Source organism: Lepidochelys kempii, chromosome 2, assembly GCF_965140265.1.
Source record: "Lepidochelys kempii isolate rLepKem1 chromosome 2, rLepKem1.hap2, whole genome shotgun sequence".
NCBI lineage: Eukaryota > Metazoa > Chordata > Testudines > Cheloniidae > Lepidochelys > Lepidochelys kempii.
The window spans coordinates 162,110,954-162,129,833 of record NC_133257.1 but is presented as its reverse complement, the minus strand read 5'-3'; the positions used below and the strand labels follow the sequence as shown (position 1 = coordinate 162,129,833).

The 18,880-nt window shown below is 40.5% G+C and overlaps 1 protein-coding gene across 1 annotated transcript in view; it reads left to right on the top strand.

Moving 5' to 3' along the window:
- The window catches only part of INO80C (INO80 complex subunit C), a 41,337-nt gene extending 28,594 nt beyond the window's left edge, over positions 1-12,743 (top strand). Inside the window, exons 4-5 of the mRNA XM_073332669.1 lie at positions 1,481-1,548; positions 9,875-12,743. Of these exons, the coding sequence (XP_073188770.1) occupies positions 1,481-1,548; positions 9,875-10,006 (200 nt within the window). The 3' untranslated portion in view covers positions 10,007-12,743. The remainder of the gene's footprint in view (positions 1-1,480; positions 1,549-9,874) is intronic.
- Positions 12,744-18,880: the final 6,137 nt, after the last annotated feature.

Genomic DNA, 18,880 nt, shown 5'->3' with positions numbered 1-18,880 from the left:
AAATAAAAGGCAGAATCTACCCCTCAGTTTTTATCTGGGCAGGCTATAAGAAATAAAAAAGCACCTCAGAAATTGAGCGTGTTTGCATTTTTTAATATTTTATTTGTCAGCCTGTTAGGGTATATCTACACTGCAAGGAAACCCCTGTGGCAACAAGTCTTAGAGCCTGGTCAACTGACTCAGGCTTGCGCCATGGGAGTGAAAGTAGTAGTGTAGATGTTCCTGCTTAGATTGGAGGCTGGGCTCTGAAACCCCACAAGAGGGGTGGGTCTCAAAGCCGGGGCTCCAGCCTGAAAAGGAATGCCTTCACTGCTATTTTTAGACCCAAAGCGCAAGCCCAAGTTAGTTGATCCAGCCTCTGAGACTCCCTCCTGCAGGGTTGTTTTTTTGGTAGTGTAGGCATACCCTCAAGTGTTTTATCCAAAAATAACTTGCCATTTTCAAAAGGGTTTTTGAGACTACTATTATAGAAAAATGCAGACGACTGTGTGTTCCTGGCTATTACAACTGACAATCTGCTGAGGTTGCTATTTCCACTACATTCTATTTGTAAATGTACACATTTTAAAAAAAGATAGAAAAACAAACGTAATTGCATATTTTAAAACAGCTGCCTCAGGCATTAATATCTTTTGAATTATTGCCTTATAGTGCATGTGACGATTAAAGGATCTGATCTGCTAAATTGGAATCCTTCATCCATAAAATCTGAATCAGATGCACGTGGGAGGAAAGAAGCTAGCCATGTACAAGATATTTTTGTGTATATCAGTACTTTGTCAAGTTAGGGTTTGTTTGTTTTTTTGTAACTATTGAAACATACCGAGTTGTGTCTGAATAAACGTTTGCATATAAGAGCAATGCTATTACTGCCTAAGGGACACCAAAAAAATAGCAATTTCTATAATTTCATTTAAGTATTCAAACAATTTTCTAGGTCATTGGCCAGGCTTAAAGTGGCACATGCTTAAAGATTTATCTGATTTAAAAGATTACTTTGCTTTTCTGGATTACAGTATTTCAAAGCTTCAGTCTTGAGCAATGTTTGGTGGTCTTAACGTACAGCAGGCATAATGACTATTCTTGCAGATATAGTATCTCTGACTGTAGAGGAAATATTGTCATTAAGACTTACATGAAACCATTGTGTTTGTAATGAAGTTCAAATAGCTCTCTTGCATTTTTCTTCCTTTAGGGGCCAGTCCTGCTCACCTTACCCCTGTCAGTAAGGCAAGCAGGATGAGGGCCTTAGTGTACAAAGAAAGCAAGCTAAATGCTTTCAGTTAATTCTGTTTCATGTCTCTTTGCCTTACTGTTGCTAGAAAATAGACATTTCATTTAGTAAAACAATTGTTTTTCAACAGTTGTTTACCTTTCCAAGTGTTATTTTTATTTAAAACAAAACAAAACACAAGAGTGACCCTGAAAAGATAGAATGCAGAAGTTAATGTCTTCCTTTCTCTCTTTGACATACTTTTAGACTTTAATATCGAAGCTCCTCCTTCCTTTAAACCAGCCAAGAAATACTCTGATATTTCAGGACTTCCTGTAAGTATTTTTTTTTAAACTTGTCTAAATTGGCATAGCATTTCTCACAACACAAAATAAAGATTCATAGATATTAAGGTCAGAAGGGACCATTATGATCATCTAGTCCGACCTTCTGCACAATGCAAGCCATAGAATCTCACCCACCCACTCCTGCGAAAAACCTCTCACCTTCGTCTGAGCTATTGATGTCCTCAAATCGTGGTTTAAAGACTTCAAGGAGCAGAGAATCATCCAGCAAGTGGCCCATGCCCCATGCTACAGAGGAAGGCGAAAAACCTCCAGGACCTCTTCCAGTCTGCCCTGGAGGAAAATTCCTTCCTGACCCCAAATATGTTGATCAGCTAAACCCTGAGCATATGGGCAAGATTCACCAGCCAGATACCCAGGAAAGAATTCTATGTAGTAACTCAGATCCCACCCCATCTAAGATCTTATCACAGGCCATTGGGCCTATTTACCATGAATATTTAAAGATCAATTAATTACCAAAATCATGTTATCCCATCATACCATCTCCATAAACTTATTGAGTTTAATCTTAAAGCCAGATAGGTCTTTTGCCCCCACTGCTTCCCTTGGAAGGCTATTCCAAAACTTCACTCCTCTGATGGTTAGAAACCTTCATCTAATTTCAAGTCTAAACTTCCCAATGACCAGTTTATAACCATTTGTTCTTGTGTCCACATTGGTACTGAGCTTAAATAATTCCTCTCCCTCTCCGGTATTTATCCCTCTGATATATTTATAGAGAGCAATCATATCTCCCCTCAACCTTCTTTTGGTTAGGCTAAACAAGCCAAGCTCCTTGAGTCTCCTTTCATAAGACAGGTTTTCCATTCCTCGGATCATTCTAGTAGCCCTCCTCTGTACTTGTTCCAGTTTGAATTCATCCTTCTTAAACATGGGAGACCAGAACTGCACACAGTATTCCAGGTGAGGTCTCACCAATGCCTTGTATAACGGTACTAAAACCTCCTTATCCCTACTGGAAATACCTCGCCTAATGCAGCCCAAGACCGCATTAGCTTTTTTTCACTGCCATATCACATTGGCGGCTCATAGTCATCCTGTGATCAACCAATACTCCGAAGTCCTTCTCCTCCTCTGTTACTTCTAATTGCTGCATCCCCAGCTTATAACTAAAATTCTTGTTATTAATCCTTAAATGCATAACCTTACACTTCCCTCTATTAAATTTCATCCTATTACTGTTACTCCAGTTTACAAGGTCATCCAAATCTTCCTGTATGATATCCTGGACTCTCTCTAAATTGGCAATACCTCCCAGCTTTGTATCATCCGCAAACTTTATTAGCACACTCCCACTTTTTCTGCTGAGGTCAGTAATAAACAGATTAAATAAGATTGGTCCCAAAACCGATCCCTGAGGAACTCCACTGGTTACCTCCCTCCAGCCTGACAGTTCACCTTTCAGTATGACCCGCTGTAGTCTCCCTGTTAACCAATTCCTTATCCACCTTTCAATTTTCGTATTGATTCCCATCTTTTCCACTTTAACTAATAATTCCCCATGTGGCACGGTATCAAATGCCTTACTGAAATCTAGGTAAATTAGATCCACTTCATTTCCTTTGTCTAAAAAATCTGTTACTTTCTCAAAGAAGGAGATCAGGTTGGTTTGGCATGATCTACCTTTTGTAAAACCATGTTGTATTTTGTCCCATTTACCATTGACTTCAATGTCCTTAACTACTTTCTCCTTCAAAATTTTTTCCAAGACCTCACATACTACAGATGTCAAACTAACAGGCCTGTAGTTATCCAGATCACTTTTTTTTCCTTTCTTAAAAATAGGAACTCTGTTAGCAATTCTCCAATCATACGTTACAACCCCTGAGTTTACAGATTCATTAAAAATTCTTGCTAATAGGCTTGCAATTTCATGTGCCAATTCCTTTAATAATCTTGGATGAAGATTATCTGGGCCCCCCGATTTAGTCCCATTAAGCTGTTCGAGTTTCGCTTCTACCTCAGATACGGTAATATCTGCCTCCACATTCTCATTCCCATTTGTCATGCTACCATTATCCCTAGGATCCTCATTAGCCTTATTAAAGACTGAAGCAAAGTATTTGTTTAGATATTGGGCCATGCCTAGATTATCCTTGACCTCCACTCCATCCTCAGTGTTTAGTGGTCCCACTTCTTCTTTCTTTGTTTTGTTCTTATTTATATGACTATAGAACCTTTTACTATTGCTTTTAATTCCCTATGGAAGGTCCAACTCTACTTGACTTTTAGCCTATCTCACTTTATCCCTACATGTTTTGACCTCAATAGGGTAGCTTTCCTTGCTGATCCCTCCTATCTTCCACTCCCTGTATGCTTTCTGCTTTTTCTTAATCACCTCTCCGAGATGCTTGCTCATTCAGCTTGGTCTATAACTCCTGCCTATGAATTTTTTCCCCTTTCTTGGGATGCAGGCTTCCAATAGCTTCTGCAGCTTTGACTTAAAGTAATCCAAGGCCTCCTCTGCCTTTAGATCCATACGTTCTTCAGTCCACTCCACTTTCCTAACTAATTTCCTTAATTTTTGAAAGTCAGCTCTTTTGAAATAAAAAACCCTAGTTGCAGATTTATTTTTGTTTGTCCTTCCGTTCACTTTGAACTGAATTAGCTCATGATCACTTGAACCAAGATTGTCCCCTACAACCATTTCTTCTGTGAGGTCCTCACTGCTCACCAAAACCAAATCTAAAAGGCATCCCCTCTAGTCGGTTCAGCAACTACTTGATGAAGGAATCCATCAGTTATCACATCTAGGAAAATCTGAGCCCTATTATTATTACTAGCACTCGTCCTCCAGTCTATATCCGGAAAGTTAAAGTCTCCCATGATCACGCAGTTTCCATTAGTATTTACTTCATTAAAAACATTAAAGAGGGCTCTATCCGTATCCAAATTAGATCCCGGCGGTCTATAGCACGACCCAAGCACTATCCCAGGGGAGGCTCTAGTAGTTTTCTTCCCCAATGTAATTTTTGCCCAGACGGACTCTGTCTTATCCATTCCATCGCTTCTTATTTCTTTACGTTCTACCTCATCATTGATATACAGTGCTACTCCACCACCTTTACCTTTATTTCTGTCTTTTCTAAACAGCACATACCCTTCAATACCTGTAGTCCAGTCATGGCTACTATTCCACCATGTTTCTGTTATCCCTATAATATCTGGTTTCGCTTCCTGCAATGTATACAGGTAGGTCCCACTTCAGCAATGTACTTAAACATGTCCCATGATTTAGAGCCAAACCCTGAGCTAAACTGCCTCTGTATCACATAGCTCCTAAGACAGGGGTTCTCAAACTGGGGGTTGGGACCCCTCAGGGGATCACAAGGTTCTTACATGGGGGGTCACAAGCTGTCAGCCTCCACCCCAAACCCCGCTTTGCCTCCAGCATTTATAATGGTGTTAAATATTAAAAAAAGCATTTTAATTGATGGGGGGTGGGGGAGGAAGAGTCACACTGAGAGGCTTGCTGTGTGGAAAAGGGTCACCAGTAAAAAAATTTGAGAATCACTGTCCTAAGACCTAGGTGGACTCCATGGCTAAAGATCCAAAGCAGATTAAGGGCCTTGCCTCTTGAGATAGCTGCACAAGTCCCTCTACCCTGCCTCTTCCCAGTGGTAGAGTCTGGTTCCCTCACCCACACACATTATAGGTGGAGCTGGTAGCTCACATTTCCCATTACAGGAAAGGACCCTGTCTTCAGTTGCATACAATTTTTCCAAACTTCACCGTTCAGACTAAAACTTTCTATGTCCACTGTCGGTCTCCAGCTCATTATTCTTAGTCTTATTTGGAAAAATGATTCAACAGTTGCAGAGAATAAGATTAGGGAAAAATATGTTGTTTGGCTCATGTTCAAAAATATTCTTACAACTGTTACATTGAGAAGCTCTAATGCCCCTATGATTTGGAGTCAGAATTTGCCATTTGGCAGTGGGGTAGCCTTTGTGTCAGGGATATACCTTTTGCTTCTGTTATGAAAAAAACACCCACATTTGGCCAAATTATAAGACTTTCAAAAATGTCAGTTCACATATGTTCAGTAGAGACTTGTTAGAATTTGGCAGCTAAATTCTCTGTCTGCAGTAAGCATAGTTAATGCAGTTGAATGCTGTCCTGGAGAACTGGATTTTACTTTTGTCTCTGCTGTAGATTTCCTATGTGATATTAGTCAAGTCACTTAAACTATATTTTTAAATTAACTGTGTGGTTCCTCAGTTTTTGGGTGCCCAACTTTAAACATTGGGTCTGATTTGCGGAAGTGCTGAGCTGAGTGCAGAAAAACTGCAACTGAAGTCAATAGAAGTTTTGCTTTGAACATGGAAAGTGCCATATAATGCTAAATACGCTGAAAAAAATCAGGTCCTGGCTATCTCAAACTGGAAACCCAAAATTGATGGCCATTTTTGACCTTAATCTCTCTGTGCCTCAGTTTCCCATCCCTAATGCTAGGATAGTAATACTTCTCTACCTATCTAGGGATGTTGTGAACATAAATTCATTGTTTCTGAATCACTCAGATACTGTAGTGATGAGTGTCATAGAAGACTGCATGGGGAAATTAATAATTCTGTGTTCAGAACAGGGTTAGAGTAGTGTGCAGTAAACAAGTTGGAGGGCCACACATTGAACAATGAGGAGAAAACAAAGCATTGAATAGTTGCTCATTAAGTGAGCACCGTCTATTCTGGGCACTGAATGCTGCAGGAATGCTGAGATAAAAATAGAATGTGATCATGTATTTAAAGATTGGTATCATAATGCATCCACGCAAGGGAGTTGGAATTAAGCTTGTACAAACAACGTTAATTCAGGCATTTCCTAACTTTTGAGAGCTTTACTTTGCAACCTTAATTTTCTTTTAACATCGTTTTTTTGATTTAATATATAAAGGCAGTTGGTGGATGACATCAGAGGAGACAATATGTCTCCCATGGGATCCTTCTTCTCTGAGTGAAACCTGCCACTTTGACCCTCTAGATTTAGGAGTTGCCAGCTGAGATCCATCAGACCTCTGATTCAAACACATGCCTTTCTCCCCGGTCATTTGGGACATAGCTCGCCCACTCAATAAAACCACTCCCCTCCAGCCAGTTTGTGTTTTTAACTAGAATATTATCTATATTATGTTAGCACCCAGGATCCCCAAGGAAGGATTGGGGTTCAGTTGTACTTAGTGCCACATAATCAAGTAATCCAGAAGTCTGTCATTCTATAGGAAAGACAGGGCGCAACAGGTGGATGAAATAGACAAATGGGGGGTGGTTTGGGAGGTGAGGTAATAATACAAACAGATTCTGAGCAGAAAAAAACAGAGGATGCAATTAGTGTCTTCATCCCCCTCTATCTTTTCCCCATCCCCTCGCCTGACTGTTGCTTTGCAGGTGTAAACAGCAGCCCTAACTGTGTTTACTTGGGTTGCAGTAACATTTCTGATCTAGCACAGGGAAGGGCTGCTGAAGGAGCTTAATTGCATAAGCCTTTTCCACTTCCGCCTCCCAAAGCAGCTCTATAATTCCCTTCCTCACTGGCCTAGAGCCTCTTCAGAATTGGTCAGTTAGTGAGCACATGGATTAGAGAGGCTACTATTTCCCACTGCTACGTAAAGATGTGTCAGAGTTTGGCTCTTTAATTAGCCAGAGGAGACCAAATTTACCCTTGGGAAGCCTGTAGGTTTCCTACTGACTTCAGCAGTCTCTTCTTTTTTGCCCATCCCCCACTGTCGATGAGCTATGTAAATGTAACTACTCTAGTATGATCCAGATAATCTCTCTCTGACGGCTGCATTCAGAGCTGCTTTTTTTCTTTTCTCTTTTGGCTCTTTCAATTTTTCATCTTCTGAATACATCTTGGGACAAATTTCCTGTTTTGCTTATGGCTGGAAAGTTTCTCTTGACTGATAAAAATATCCTGTTTAACAACCTTTCTTATTAAGATAGGAGACTATGTGTCCTTTAAATTGCTGAGTCAGAATTGGTGCATAAGAAGCACAACATTTATTCTTAAAATCACTTCCTAATGGGAAGATACAGTATGTAAGGGAATATTTTAGAAGTCTAGTCCAAAAAATGTCCCCACATTATCTGTGAGAAATCTGATAGCATTTGTATGAGAACATTTCCTGTGAGGAGTGCAGGATTCCCCAAGAAATGCTATGTACAATAAATTCTTTAGCATTACTCATGCAAGGAAGTATTAAATGGTCTGTCTTATATAAAATGAGGAGTGCATTAAAACTCTCCCATCAGTACATCAGCAGTTATGTTAAATACCACAACTGAATTCTGTTGATTCTTGTCTCTTTCTGTGTGGTAACACAGATGGAATTATATCCCTTAATGGTCTAATAAGACACCCAGTTTATAATTTTAATGTGGCATATGCTAAAAGTTCAAAAATAATTGTATTTATGGATTGCATTTGCATTTTTAGACACTTAAGCTCTTCTGTTGAAATTTAGAAGGTAGGCCTTGGGTTAGATTAACATACAGAACAAAGTAATTTAATCTAACAGAAGAAATTACTCAAATGCTTGAACTTCTGCCTTTTCTGAAAATGTATCAGCTTTGGTGATGTAAAAACAGACTAAGATAATTACATACTTCAAAACATGATAAAGTATCTGTGGCCTTTGACTTAGTTTACAAAATGTGGAGGGATTTTTCCTTGCAAAATTGCATTGCTCTGCTTTTTATCTGGTTTAATTATTGCAGAAATATTTGAAAAAGTTTTAATCATCATATTGCTTCCAACAGAATTTATCTGAAAATCACTAGATGGTAATTACATCTAGTATATAGTAATGTCTTGACCTCCAGTATGAAGTGTAAGACTGGTAGAGGATCCTCTCAGGGTCACAGTTTTTTAACAAACATTTAATGACATGCAATAAATAAGTAGATACAATTTAGCTGAAAAACTTATTGCTATTGTCCATTAAAAATCAACCTGTTTTCTTACACACCTTGAGCCAAACTCATAGAACTTTGGTGTACAAATATATACCCAGGTTAACTCTGTTGACTACATCAGGGATGATATTGGCCCTTCATTAAGTCCTACATTTGCTATTTTCTGAAAACTAAAATATTTTTCATGTTAATTAATGTTTTGTGGCGTTGTAAAAAAAAATAAAATGCTATATGGCAATAGTCCTCAATATACTCTGCTACATAACGCTTACCAGCCCTGGCAGTTGACTACCCAGTAGCCACGTACTGAGTTTTCACTTTAGAGTTCCCCCCACATTTTTCGCCATGGAGAACATTTCCTTCCTGCCATGGAACTGGCAGGGGATTCAACACTACATCCTGAATCTGGGGAGACCTGCAGAGCCTGTGCTCTTCTGCAGTGCTTCCTGTCCCCTTTGGTAGTATGCTTCTTAAAGAAAGCAAGCTTCCAATGCCTCAGCCTTCCACCATCCCAGATCTCTTGTCAGGGAGAGCAAGGAAGGAAGGTCTCATATCACTGGCAGGTACGACATAAGATAATACGACCAGGGTCAATAGTTATTTCATTTGGGTCTAGGGTGGAGAGAATAATACAATGGAGATTAACTTTTCTCCTGGTTCTACCCAATGTGCTGAGCCTGATAGCTAACATATGCTCAAGCTTTCTGTGGCAACAGGGAGGGAAGGATGATGGGGTGGAGCTGGAACCTCACCTAGGAAGCCCTAATCCAAACGTAGCAGAAGTGGAGGATACAAGACCAATGTTAGTTGTGTCACTGAAAGCAGAAATCTGCAGTAATGCAAACCACTGAGGTCAAGTTTCTTATCAGTTCAGCCACAGAACCAAAAGCTTTTTCTTTAAAAAAAATCGTTGCCATTGAAAAGAAAACTAAAGCTACAAACAATCCGACACAAGCAGAGAAATCAAGTCAAAGCTATCAGACCACCCATAATTCAGCCTCTTTGTTGGTAATTTATTGGCAACAACCTCATTCTTTGGAGAACTACTTGTAAAGGACTGTACCAGACACACAGTTGCTAGAGTGATGTTAGAGAGCTGTGTTAGTTTTTTTTCTGTTGTGTAGATTTGTATGTGAAGCTATTTTAGCCCTCTTATGTTTCATGCATTTTTGATGTAAAAGCTTTTTCAGGGAACTATTTAGTTCTCGTAAAAGTTTTGACATGTGAGGGAAGAAAGAGGAAACAACTTTTTGTCCCGTGGTAACGTGTTATAAATTTCTCAGTTGTTACACACATTATGGACTCAAGAAATGTTTTGTTTTGACATTTTTACTGAGATTTCTCTCTGAATGGTATCTCTGCCATTGTTTCTTTTCCAGGCAAATTATACAGATCCACAGAGCAAGCTGAGATTCAGTAGCACTGAAGAATTTGCTTACATTCGGATGCTTCCTTCAGACGTTGTTACAGGTTACCTGGCATTAAGAAAAGCAACAAGTATAGTCCCCTAAGACTTGCAAAATGCCTTTGAGCAGCCAGCCACAGATTGGGATAACATTAAGCGTTTTACATAAAACTCTGGTTTGGGCGGGCGGGGGGAGTTTCTTATAAATTAATATTCATATTTATGTCTGAAAGCGGCTGGTATTGAAAGGTATATTCAAAAGAATATTTCGTTTTAATTTTGATACATCTGCATATTTGTTAGCGTGCTGACTCTTAAGAAACCTGTTGTAGTCAACAAAAGATCCTGAATGTTTAGCGTGCAGTCCTGGCCCTACTGAAATCAGTCTGAGTTTTGCCATTTACTTCAGTGGGGCCAGGATTTCACCCTTGCTATTGTTAAGTGCACTGATATTTATCTCAGAGTGATCTGAGCCCAGGAGTAGTGACAAAGAACTCCTGAATTCTAAACCTGTCTTGCATATGGAGAAGTCACAACCTCTTTCCTTCAGTTTGCCCCCTCTGTAATATACTTCTCTGAATACTGTTGTGAGGATTAGTTAGTTAATGTCCATTAAGCATACTGAAAATGAAGATGGCTATACAAGTGCTAATACGCTAATATTTATATTACAAACTTAATTATCCTATTATGGGCAGGGCGCTGGGTGGGGAAACAGATACTGAATAACTTGGGATATTTTAGCTTTCAGATAATCAAGAGAACTGTCAGTGTAATTAAAATTATACACACAAACTATGATACAAGACTCAATCATAATGAATAAGGAAAAGAGGGGGAATTAAGGTTGTACAAATGCTGGCATTTCCTTAACTTTTGAGTACCTGACTATGCAACCCTAATAATGTTCTTTTTAATGTAGTTTTTTGTATGAAATTTCCTAGGTTTTTTAAAAAGCAAACTGAAACAGAAATTCCATCATTAGCATCATAGAAACACCCCCATGGTTCATCAACAGGGTTGGAAGCTTCAGATTCACCACACTGACCTCTGTTGCATGAACTAGTGGAGTAACTGATAGCAATAGTAGTTTGGCATCTGCTCTGTGGACCAGCACTAGCAGGGTATTGGATGCTTGGCCAACTGGTTTCACAGATATTTGTTCACAGGAGAGGAATGATGAGAGTTGGGAATCTTGGCTTCCAGTCAAGGTTTTAGAGGGGAATGTGATCTAGTGGGCACAGCCTGTTTTTCCTGTTCCTCCTCCTGAAGCATGATCCCCTCTGCCTTATCCCCTCCAACCTGTCTCTGTCCTATCTTCTCTTCTGTGGCTCCCTGGCCCAGCCTCATTGCTCCACAAGTCCTTGTCTCACCCTTTCTGGCATCCAGTCCCAGTCTCTCTCTCTCTCTCTCGTCCCCTCAAGTCTCTTCGCTCAGTTATTCCCAGTCCCCCACCTCACTCTGAGCTCCTTGTCTTATCTACATGCCCAGTGAATCCCAGTTCCCTCTCTCCTGGCTCCTCAGCCAGTCATTCTTTCCCCAGCCCTGGCTTCCAGTGTCTCATGCACACACACACACACATCCCGTCCAACGCATGCTCCCAGTCCCAGTCTCCCTCTCCAAGCTACTTGGCTAGTCTGTGTCTCCCCTGCTTCTGGCTCCCTCTCCCAGTTTCTTTGCCCAGCTAGTCCCAGTTTCCCCCTGCACCCAGTCTTCTCAGCTCTGTCTCCTCCTTCTCACTGCACCACTGGTTCTTAGTCCCATAGTCTTTTATTGAATTTTAATGACCAGGTTAGGGAGGAATGGAATCATTGTGGTCTTGTGGAATGAGCCTGGGATCGTGGTAGCAGGTCTGTTCTAATCAGAGCTCTGCCACTGACTCACTATGTTACCTTGAGCAAATCGCTTCATTTCTGTCTGTTTCCTTATTTGTGAGATGGGTCTAATGGTACTTAGGAGTCTAATCTCCCATTAATGAATGTCTGTACTGTGTTTTTCACACAGGCCTATGGAAGTGCTAATTATTATTATTATAGATTTTTCTCTACTGCAGGGATGTATACACAGAGTACTGTCAACATTAGCTTACTTCCAAGCCCTAAACAGGAAGGTTAATTAATGGGAAATTTCAAATGTATAGGATGTAGCTGGGATTTAATGCCCATTTTTTTATGATCCAATACTTACAAAACTAAGTCAATTAAAAAAATCTTTTTGACGTGCTTACAACAGGTCCCTCAAATCCTTGGATAATGCCATGACTATATCCCAGAACAGAAAATAATAAGACAGTATATCTCGCTTGATGCCAGAAAACATCAAGGCCACATTCCCTTTGCGTATATGTTTTTAAAGGGATGTTTTCTCCTTACTTTATGTACTGAAGATATGTTTAAGATAGGCTTAACTTTGATATGAAAAGAAATCTTGTAGTACTACTGTAAGATAAGTATTGCTTTGACTAGGCAGACAGCTGCTCAGAAAGTTGGATTTCAGCACAGGTTATTGGCTCCCACAAACACATTTAAAATTCTTTTGGTACAAATCCACATAGGAACGCTTTTAGAGTCCACTTCCTCCCCCCCCTTTGTTGTTGTTGCCATGTTGGTCTCAGGCTATGAGAGAGACAAACTGGGTGAGGTAATATATTTTATTGGACCAAATTCTGTTGGTGGAGCTACTGAACTTCCCAGAACCTTTTAAAGTCCCTCGCAGGAGGGCTGTTGGGGCATAACTGTGGGGGATCATACAATGTCAATGTGTAACCAAATTTGTTACAAAGTTTCTACTGTACAGCATATATATTTATGTATATACATTAAATATCACATTTGAAAACCTGAGTTTGTGTCATACTGAATAAGATCATAATTATTAGAGGCATATAAGGTTCAGAGGTCTGCATTTTTAAAAAAACAATATTTCTCTGAGTGACTGTTCGGGTCCCTTTTTCTTCTCCCCTCTTCCTTGTTAGCTATTGTTTCCCTTTTTTCTCATCCCAAGTGGCTCACGTACACTCATTAAGCTGTGGAGTAGTCATGCTAGGAAGTGAAAGAAGCAATTTACTTGGGATATAATATTAAACTGAACAAAGTCAGTTTGCTATGTGGAATAATCAAAATATACTTGAATTGGTAGAAAATTGAACTATAGCTCTTTTCCAACATCTGACTGTCATTCACTCAATCTTTTTGTGTGTATACTGTATGGACCTACTACTGTTGTCATTGGTTTCAGTGAGAGCAGGATTATCTTTGTAATTATGTACAAGTTGAACAAACCAAGAGCTAATTCATGCTATTGAGAAGTGGTTTTTAAAATATATGTTTTGGGGCAACTTAAGGAGAGGTAAAGACTGAAAAGAACATATAACCTTAAACGGTAATGAGAACATAGAAAGGAAGATATTTTGAAATGACAAATTTTTTTGTGGGGGAGCACCTTATTCAGAGCATGTATTTTGACTATTAATGCATCCCCATGTGCTGCATTGTCTGCTCATGATCTTGGAAGGGGTTAACTATTAAATGTAAAGACATCACTGTCTATAAGTTGTCACCCATTGATACAGACCACAATTTATTTTAGTCTCAAATGTGTTCCTGTTAATAAGCTCTATTCTATTCATGAACGATGTATCCGCCATTTATAGTACTCTGTTTCCCCCTACATAATTATTCCTCTATAAGGACCTGATCCACTGAGGTGCTCAGCACCTCAAGTCCCATTGAATTTAGGGTGTCTAACAGCTTGCAGGACTGGGCCCTGTGAGTGGGAATTTGGTTTCAGCTTTCAAAGCTTTCTTCTTTGAGGGGGGAGGGTGTTTCTCTTAATTCAACACCCCAGAGGGGACCAGGACTGCTGTACTTAAACTCAAAGATCTCAGATCACCCACTAATGGCCTAGTCTGTATGCCTCCATTTTGCCAAGTGTCCACGCACTGTTGTCCTAGAAACACCTTTGGGATGTGGTTTATTATAATCTTTGATTGTAATAACTTGGGCTGGTTTTACACCTGAGGGCCCTGCTGAAGGGTACCATGGAAAGCAGTCACCCCCAGAGCCCAACTGTTTCTCAGTCTCCCTTCCGGGAATCTGCATCCTCATGGAGCTCCCACATGAGGGTATTCACGGAATCTACAAGAAGCAGGGGAACCTGGTGGGGAGCTGTCTCTTTCTCCAGGTCTGCAAAGGGGAATATTTGCATTCCTTCGCTGTTAAAGGAACAATGAACGAGTAGGCCACAAGAAGCTTCATGAATTACTCTGTGAAGATAAATGCTCAAACCTCACATGAAATGAATTAGTAAAGTGAAGACACTTTATCACTTGAGAATTTATTAACTGGTTTCAAGGCTTCTTAGAATCTGTAACTCATTTTTTTGTGGGTTACAGACGAGCATATAATTTTCCTTTCTGACATACGGTGGGAAGGAGAAAAGTTCACAGATTTGATCATCAGATTCTGAAAAGGTCACATGTAAAGCCCTTTTTAAAGAGAGCCAGCCAAGTAATATCTGTGTTACTGCAGAACACTTCAATCACACAGAAAAGATGATGATCCCATAAATACTAGAAGAACTCATAAAAATGCCTGCTTATTTTTTTCATTTTAGCCCATGTGTTCTGATTACAAACCACTTTTCTTTGCCTGCTGAAAGGCGGGTGGAATGTAATACATTTTCTTGTAAGAAAAAGCATTTTGTTTAAGTCTACTTGGCATCTCCATGTATTGCTTGACTTGGTTTTCTATTATCTGAGGAGCTTAACAAATCCAGTAGTTTCAGATGACTACACTATTGTAAATCACAGTCTACAGAATGCAATAGGAGTAATCTCTTGAGATACCTAATAACTAATAAACTGTGTTTAAAGTACTTGTAAGTATTGCTTGTGTAATTGAATAAGGTTTATGACCTAGGAGATCACAAGTTTTAAGTACAGAACATCACTTTCCCTGCTACTGTAGCCTAAAAAACAATAAGTACTACATATAAATGGTAATACTAGTGGACTAGATAATACGATTTTTATATTACTATTGCCAGCATCGCACCTCTGGGGTCGATTTTTCTCTCAGTTACTTGACTGCAGGGACTCAGTTATTTGACAGTAGTTTAACAGAATAGGATCTGGGCTGGGGAATTTCAAAAATCTTCCTCAATGTACTATACCTGGGACTCACCGGTATCCTTTACTTTGCACAAAATTCCACAAAGTGAAAGGAATGAAAAAACTCTCTCACCAATGCAGGCTACCTGTACCACACAAATGCATGTGAGGCAGACCATTTTTTCCATGTAACAAGTTTTACTTGAATATGAAACTTTTTTTTTATTAAACAAGGGGGAACAATCCTCTAGTGCACAGATTTGTGACCACAGATAAAGTATTATCAGCATTACAGTGAAGAATGTTGTTTCATAGTAGAAATGTTGGGCCAAATTAGTCTGGCATACACGTGTCCAACTCCCCTGATTTCAGGGAAATCTCACGCACTTATGCAAGCAGTGGATATGGCCAGCTCTCTCCTTTAAGTTCTTACAGTAATTGGGTAACATACACTGGCAGCCATATTCTCTGCAACCCTGGACCTCCAAGAGATTAAATTCCTTTGATAGTGTGGTTACTTTTAATATTTCTTAAGCGGCAATGTAGACCAGGCCTAAGTCGATGTAAATTATGTTGCTTGTGGGGGTGTGAGGAAAAAAAATCCCTCCCTGAGCAACATCAACCTTAGGCGGTGTCTACACTATGCTATTTTGCTGGGAGATGCTTTCCCACCAACTTAGCTTTTGCCTCTCAGGGAGGTGGAGTATTGAAATCAATGGGAGAGCACTCTGCCATCAACTTATTGCATCTTCACCAGACCCACTAAATCGATGCCACTGCTTCGATCACAGCAGCGCCGATTTAGCGTGCCAGTGTAGACAACCCTTACTGTTCCAGCTTCACCAAAATAGCAATGATTAGCATAGAGAAGGCTCCATTTGGCACCTGCCATTTAAATACCATGCACCTTATCTAAGGTCCACTGAAGACTATGGAAAATCTGTCATTAACTTTATGCGGTTTTGGATCATCATGGCCTACGTCATCCAACTCTGTTCAGAACAGGTCTGCACAATACCGGGTTTGAAACAACAGTGGCCACGAGACACCTTGTACCACTATGGTTCCCACTGCTGTTACCAGTGTTGGAGCTGAACTGGTGGTAGCAAAAGAGGGAAATTTTAAGGGAAAAAAAAAATGCTAGTGTAGACAAGGCCATAAAACTTTATCTTTGGAATGGTGACAATCTCTCCCTAGCTAAAGCTGTGTTTAGTTTGCTGTTATCAACCCAGTTTTGTCATCTCCCCCATCAACTTTTCCAAAACAGACTACAAACATCACACAAATTATTATTTAAGTTTGAGATAAACTGGACAAGTCATCAAAGACAAGGGCTTAAAACTCCCGGTTTAAAATACATTTTTCCAAAATTGTGTTTGTCTCAGGAAGAACAGTAATAATGGGTGTCCTTAAAGACCCACACACTGATTGGTCAAATATCACCTCAGGATAAAAGTTAGAGAAGGAATTTCTTGACACCTTAAAAATTATTTCTGCGGAGGGAAGCTAGTTTCAGAGCTCACAAAAGGAGAAGCTATTCTAGACTCAGTCCTAAAAAAAATGTACGAGTTAGCTCAAGTAATAATTATAACTGAGTCACTAAGTAATAGTCACCAAAATGTAATTAGAGTCTACCTCGTCCCATGTGACAACAAATGGGGAATTTCAGTACAAAATGAGTGCTGGCCAAAAGAGGCCCTAATTCAAACAAGGAACTTGAAATCTGTAGATAGGCATGCAAGCTACTTAAGCAAACCATTATAGAGCCACAGAAGCCATGCGTAAGTAAACAGAAAAGGAAGCGGGAAAGCTAGAAAGAAAATAGCATAGCTACCTGGCAGAGTTTAAGAAGTAAACTTTTTCTCACACAGTTAGGCTTCAGCGAATGGCACTCCAAACCCTAATGAAGCCAGTGGGTAAAAAAAAAAGGAGCATAAACAATGTCAGTCCAGCTGTAAGAAGGGCCATTGAAGGGAACCTTAAAAGAGAATAATTTTAACAGAAAACAAAATGGTTCATGATCAGATAAATGCATATACTGAATAGTTTAACATAAGGAAACACATTTTTGTTTCCCCAGTTACAAAAAGTTACCCAAGTCTAAATATTCACTGTTCATTTGAGAAACTTGACCAAAAAACAAAAAAACCTGAAGACAAAACTTTCAGGTTTTGCTCAGCACCTCTCATGATCAGATATACTGGCCCCTTCACCCAGTCTTACCCCTCTCTTTTTCCTCAGAGCATCTCTAGACTAGGAAAATTTGCCCCAGTGTAACAGCAGCAATGTAAACACATTGCATGGTGCAATTTACCCTAGTAACATTAGGGGTTTGCACCGGTGAAATTACACCACTGTAGTTTTGCCAGTGCAAATTTCCATCAGCTGGATCAGACCTAGACATGGTAGCACAAATGGTACCTGTCACTGCACATTGATCTCAGACTCCTGCAGTTAGGCCAGGTCTATGCTACAGACCTATAACAGTATAACTGTGTTGCCCAGGAGCGTGAAAAATCCACACCCCTCAGCAATGTAGTTAGACCACCCTAACCCCAGTGTGTAGACAGTGCTATGTCACCAGGAGAACGTCTCCCAAAGACGTAGCTACTGCTTCTCAGGGAGGTGGATCAGCTACACCAATGGGAAAAGATCTTCCCGTAAGTGCAGCTACAGCGTTTTCAGTGAAGACCGACCCATAGAGTGACAGGTTTGGCTTTGAAATTCTTTTTTTGGCTAAGTCATTTAAAATGGAGCTTTAAGGCCCTTTGAGCTAGATTAACAAAGGAATTTCAGCATGGTGATACTCCGCGTTGCCTCACCTAATTTGTAGGCACCGAGGTTCGCTATACAATGCATGGGAAGAGATAGATTCCTAAGAATGGGCTTCACAAATGCCAGCGCACTGTACAGCTCCCCACCGAAACTAGCCAATGGAAGATGCCAAGGCAAGGGAGGCATCCTAAACCCTGCCTCCCTCAGGGAGTTCACTGCCTGAGTCTGGGCTGGAGAGAGGTGCCTCCGTCTGCTTGGAATTCTCCACTGCAAAACCACCTTTGGCCTTAGGCACCTCTGCCATTTTTTGCAAGGAGACCCTTTAGCCCAATGGATAGGGGTACTCAGCTAGGTTGTGGGAGATTCCTGGTTTAAGTCTCCCCCTCCACCTGTTAGGGAGAAGGGATCTGCACAGAGATTTACCACCACACAGGTGAGTGCACTACTAGTGGGCTATGGGCTATGCTGATGTGGGGCTCCCTCAGACTCACCTGTGGAAGCTGTTCCACAGTGGATAAATTGTGAAAGAATCATTGAGACAGCGCGAGCATGACAATGACTCTGTAGCCTGGTGGTTAGAGCCCTCACCTAGGAGGTGGGAGACCCAGGGTGCAATCCCACTGCTCCAATGACTTTAATTATTTATCCACAGTGGAACAGCTTCAACAGGAGAGACTGAGGGAGCTGCACTACAGAACAGCCTATAGGTCAGCAGTTAGGGCACTCAGTTGAGAGATGGCAGATCCCTTCTCCCTCTCAGGTGGAGGTGGAACCTGAATCAGCGATCTCCCACATCCCAGGTGAACACCCTAACCCACTGGACTAAAGTTATCAGGGAAATTCTCCTCCTCCTCTCCCTCCACTCAAATATTTCATGTGAGCTCATAGGTGCCCGATCTGATAAACGGCCTCAGAGCTCACCTCCTGGATCAGGGCCCACAAGTAAGTTAGGCAGAGGAGCACCTGTCTTCCCCCCATTCGTGCAGTACACTGGAGCTAAGGCATGCAGATGCCTAGAATGAAGCTGCAGTGCACAGGGAACTTTTACTGCAAAAACGTAGGCATCAAGTGAGTTTAAGTGCCAATAGGATTTGG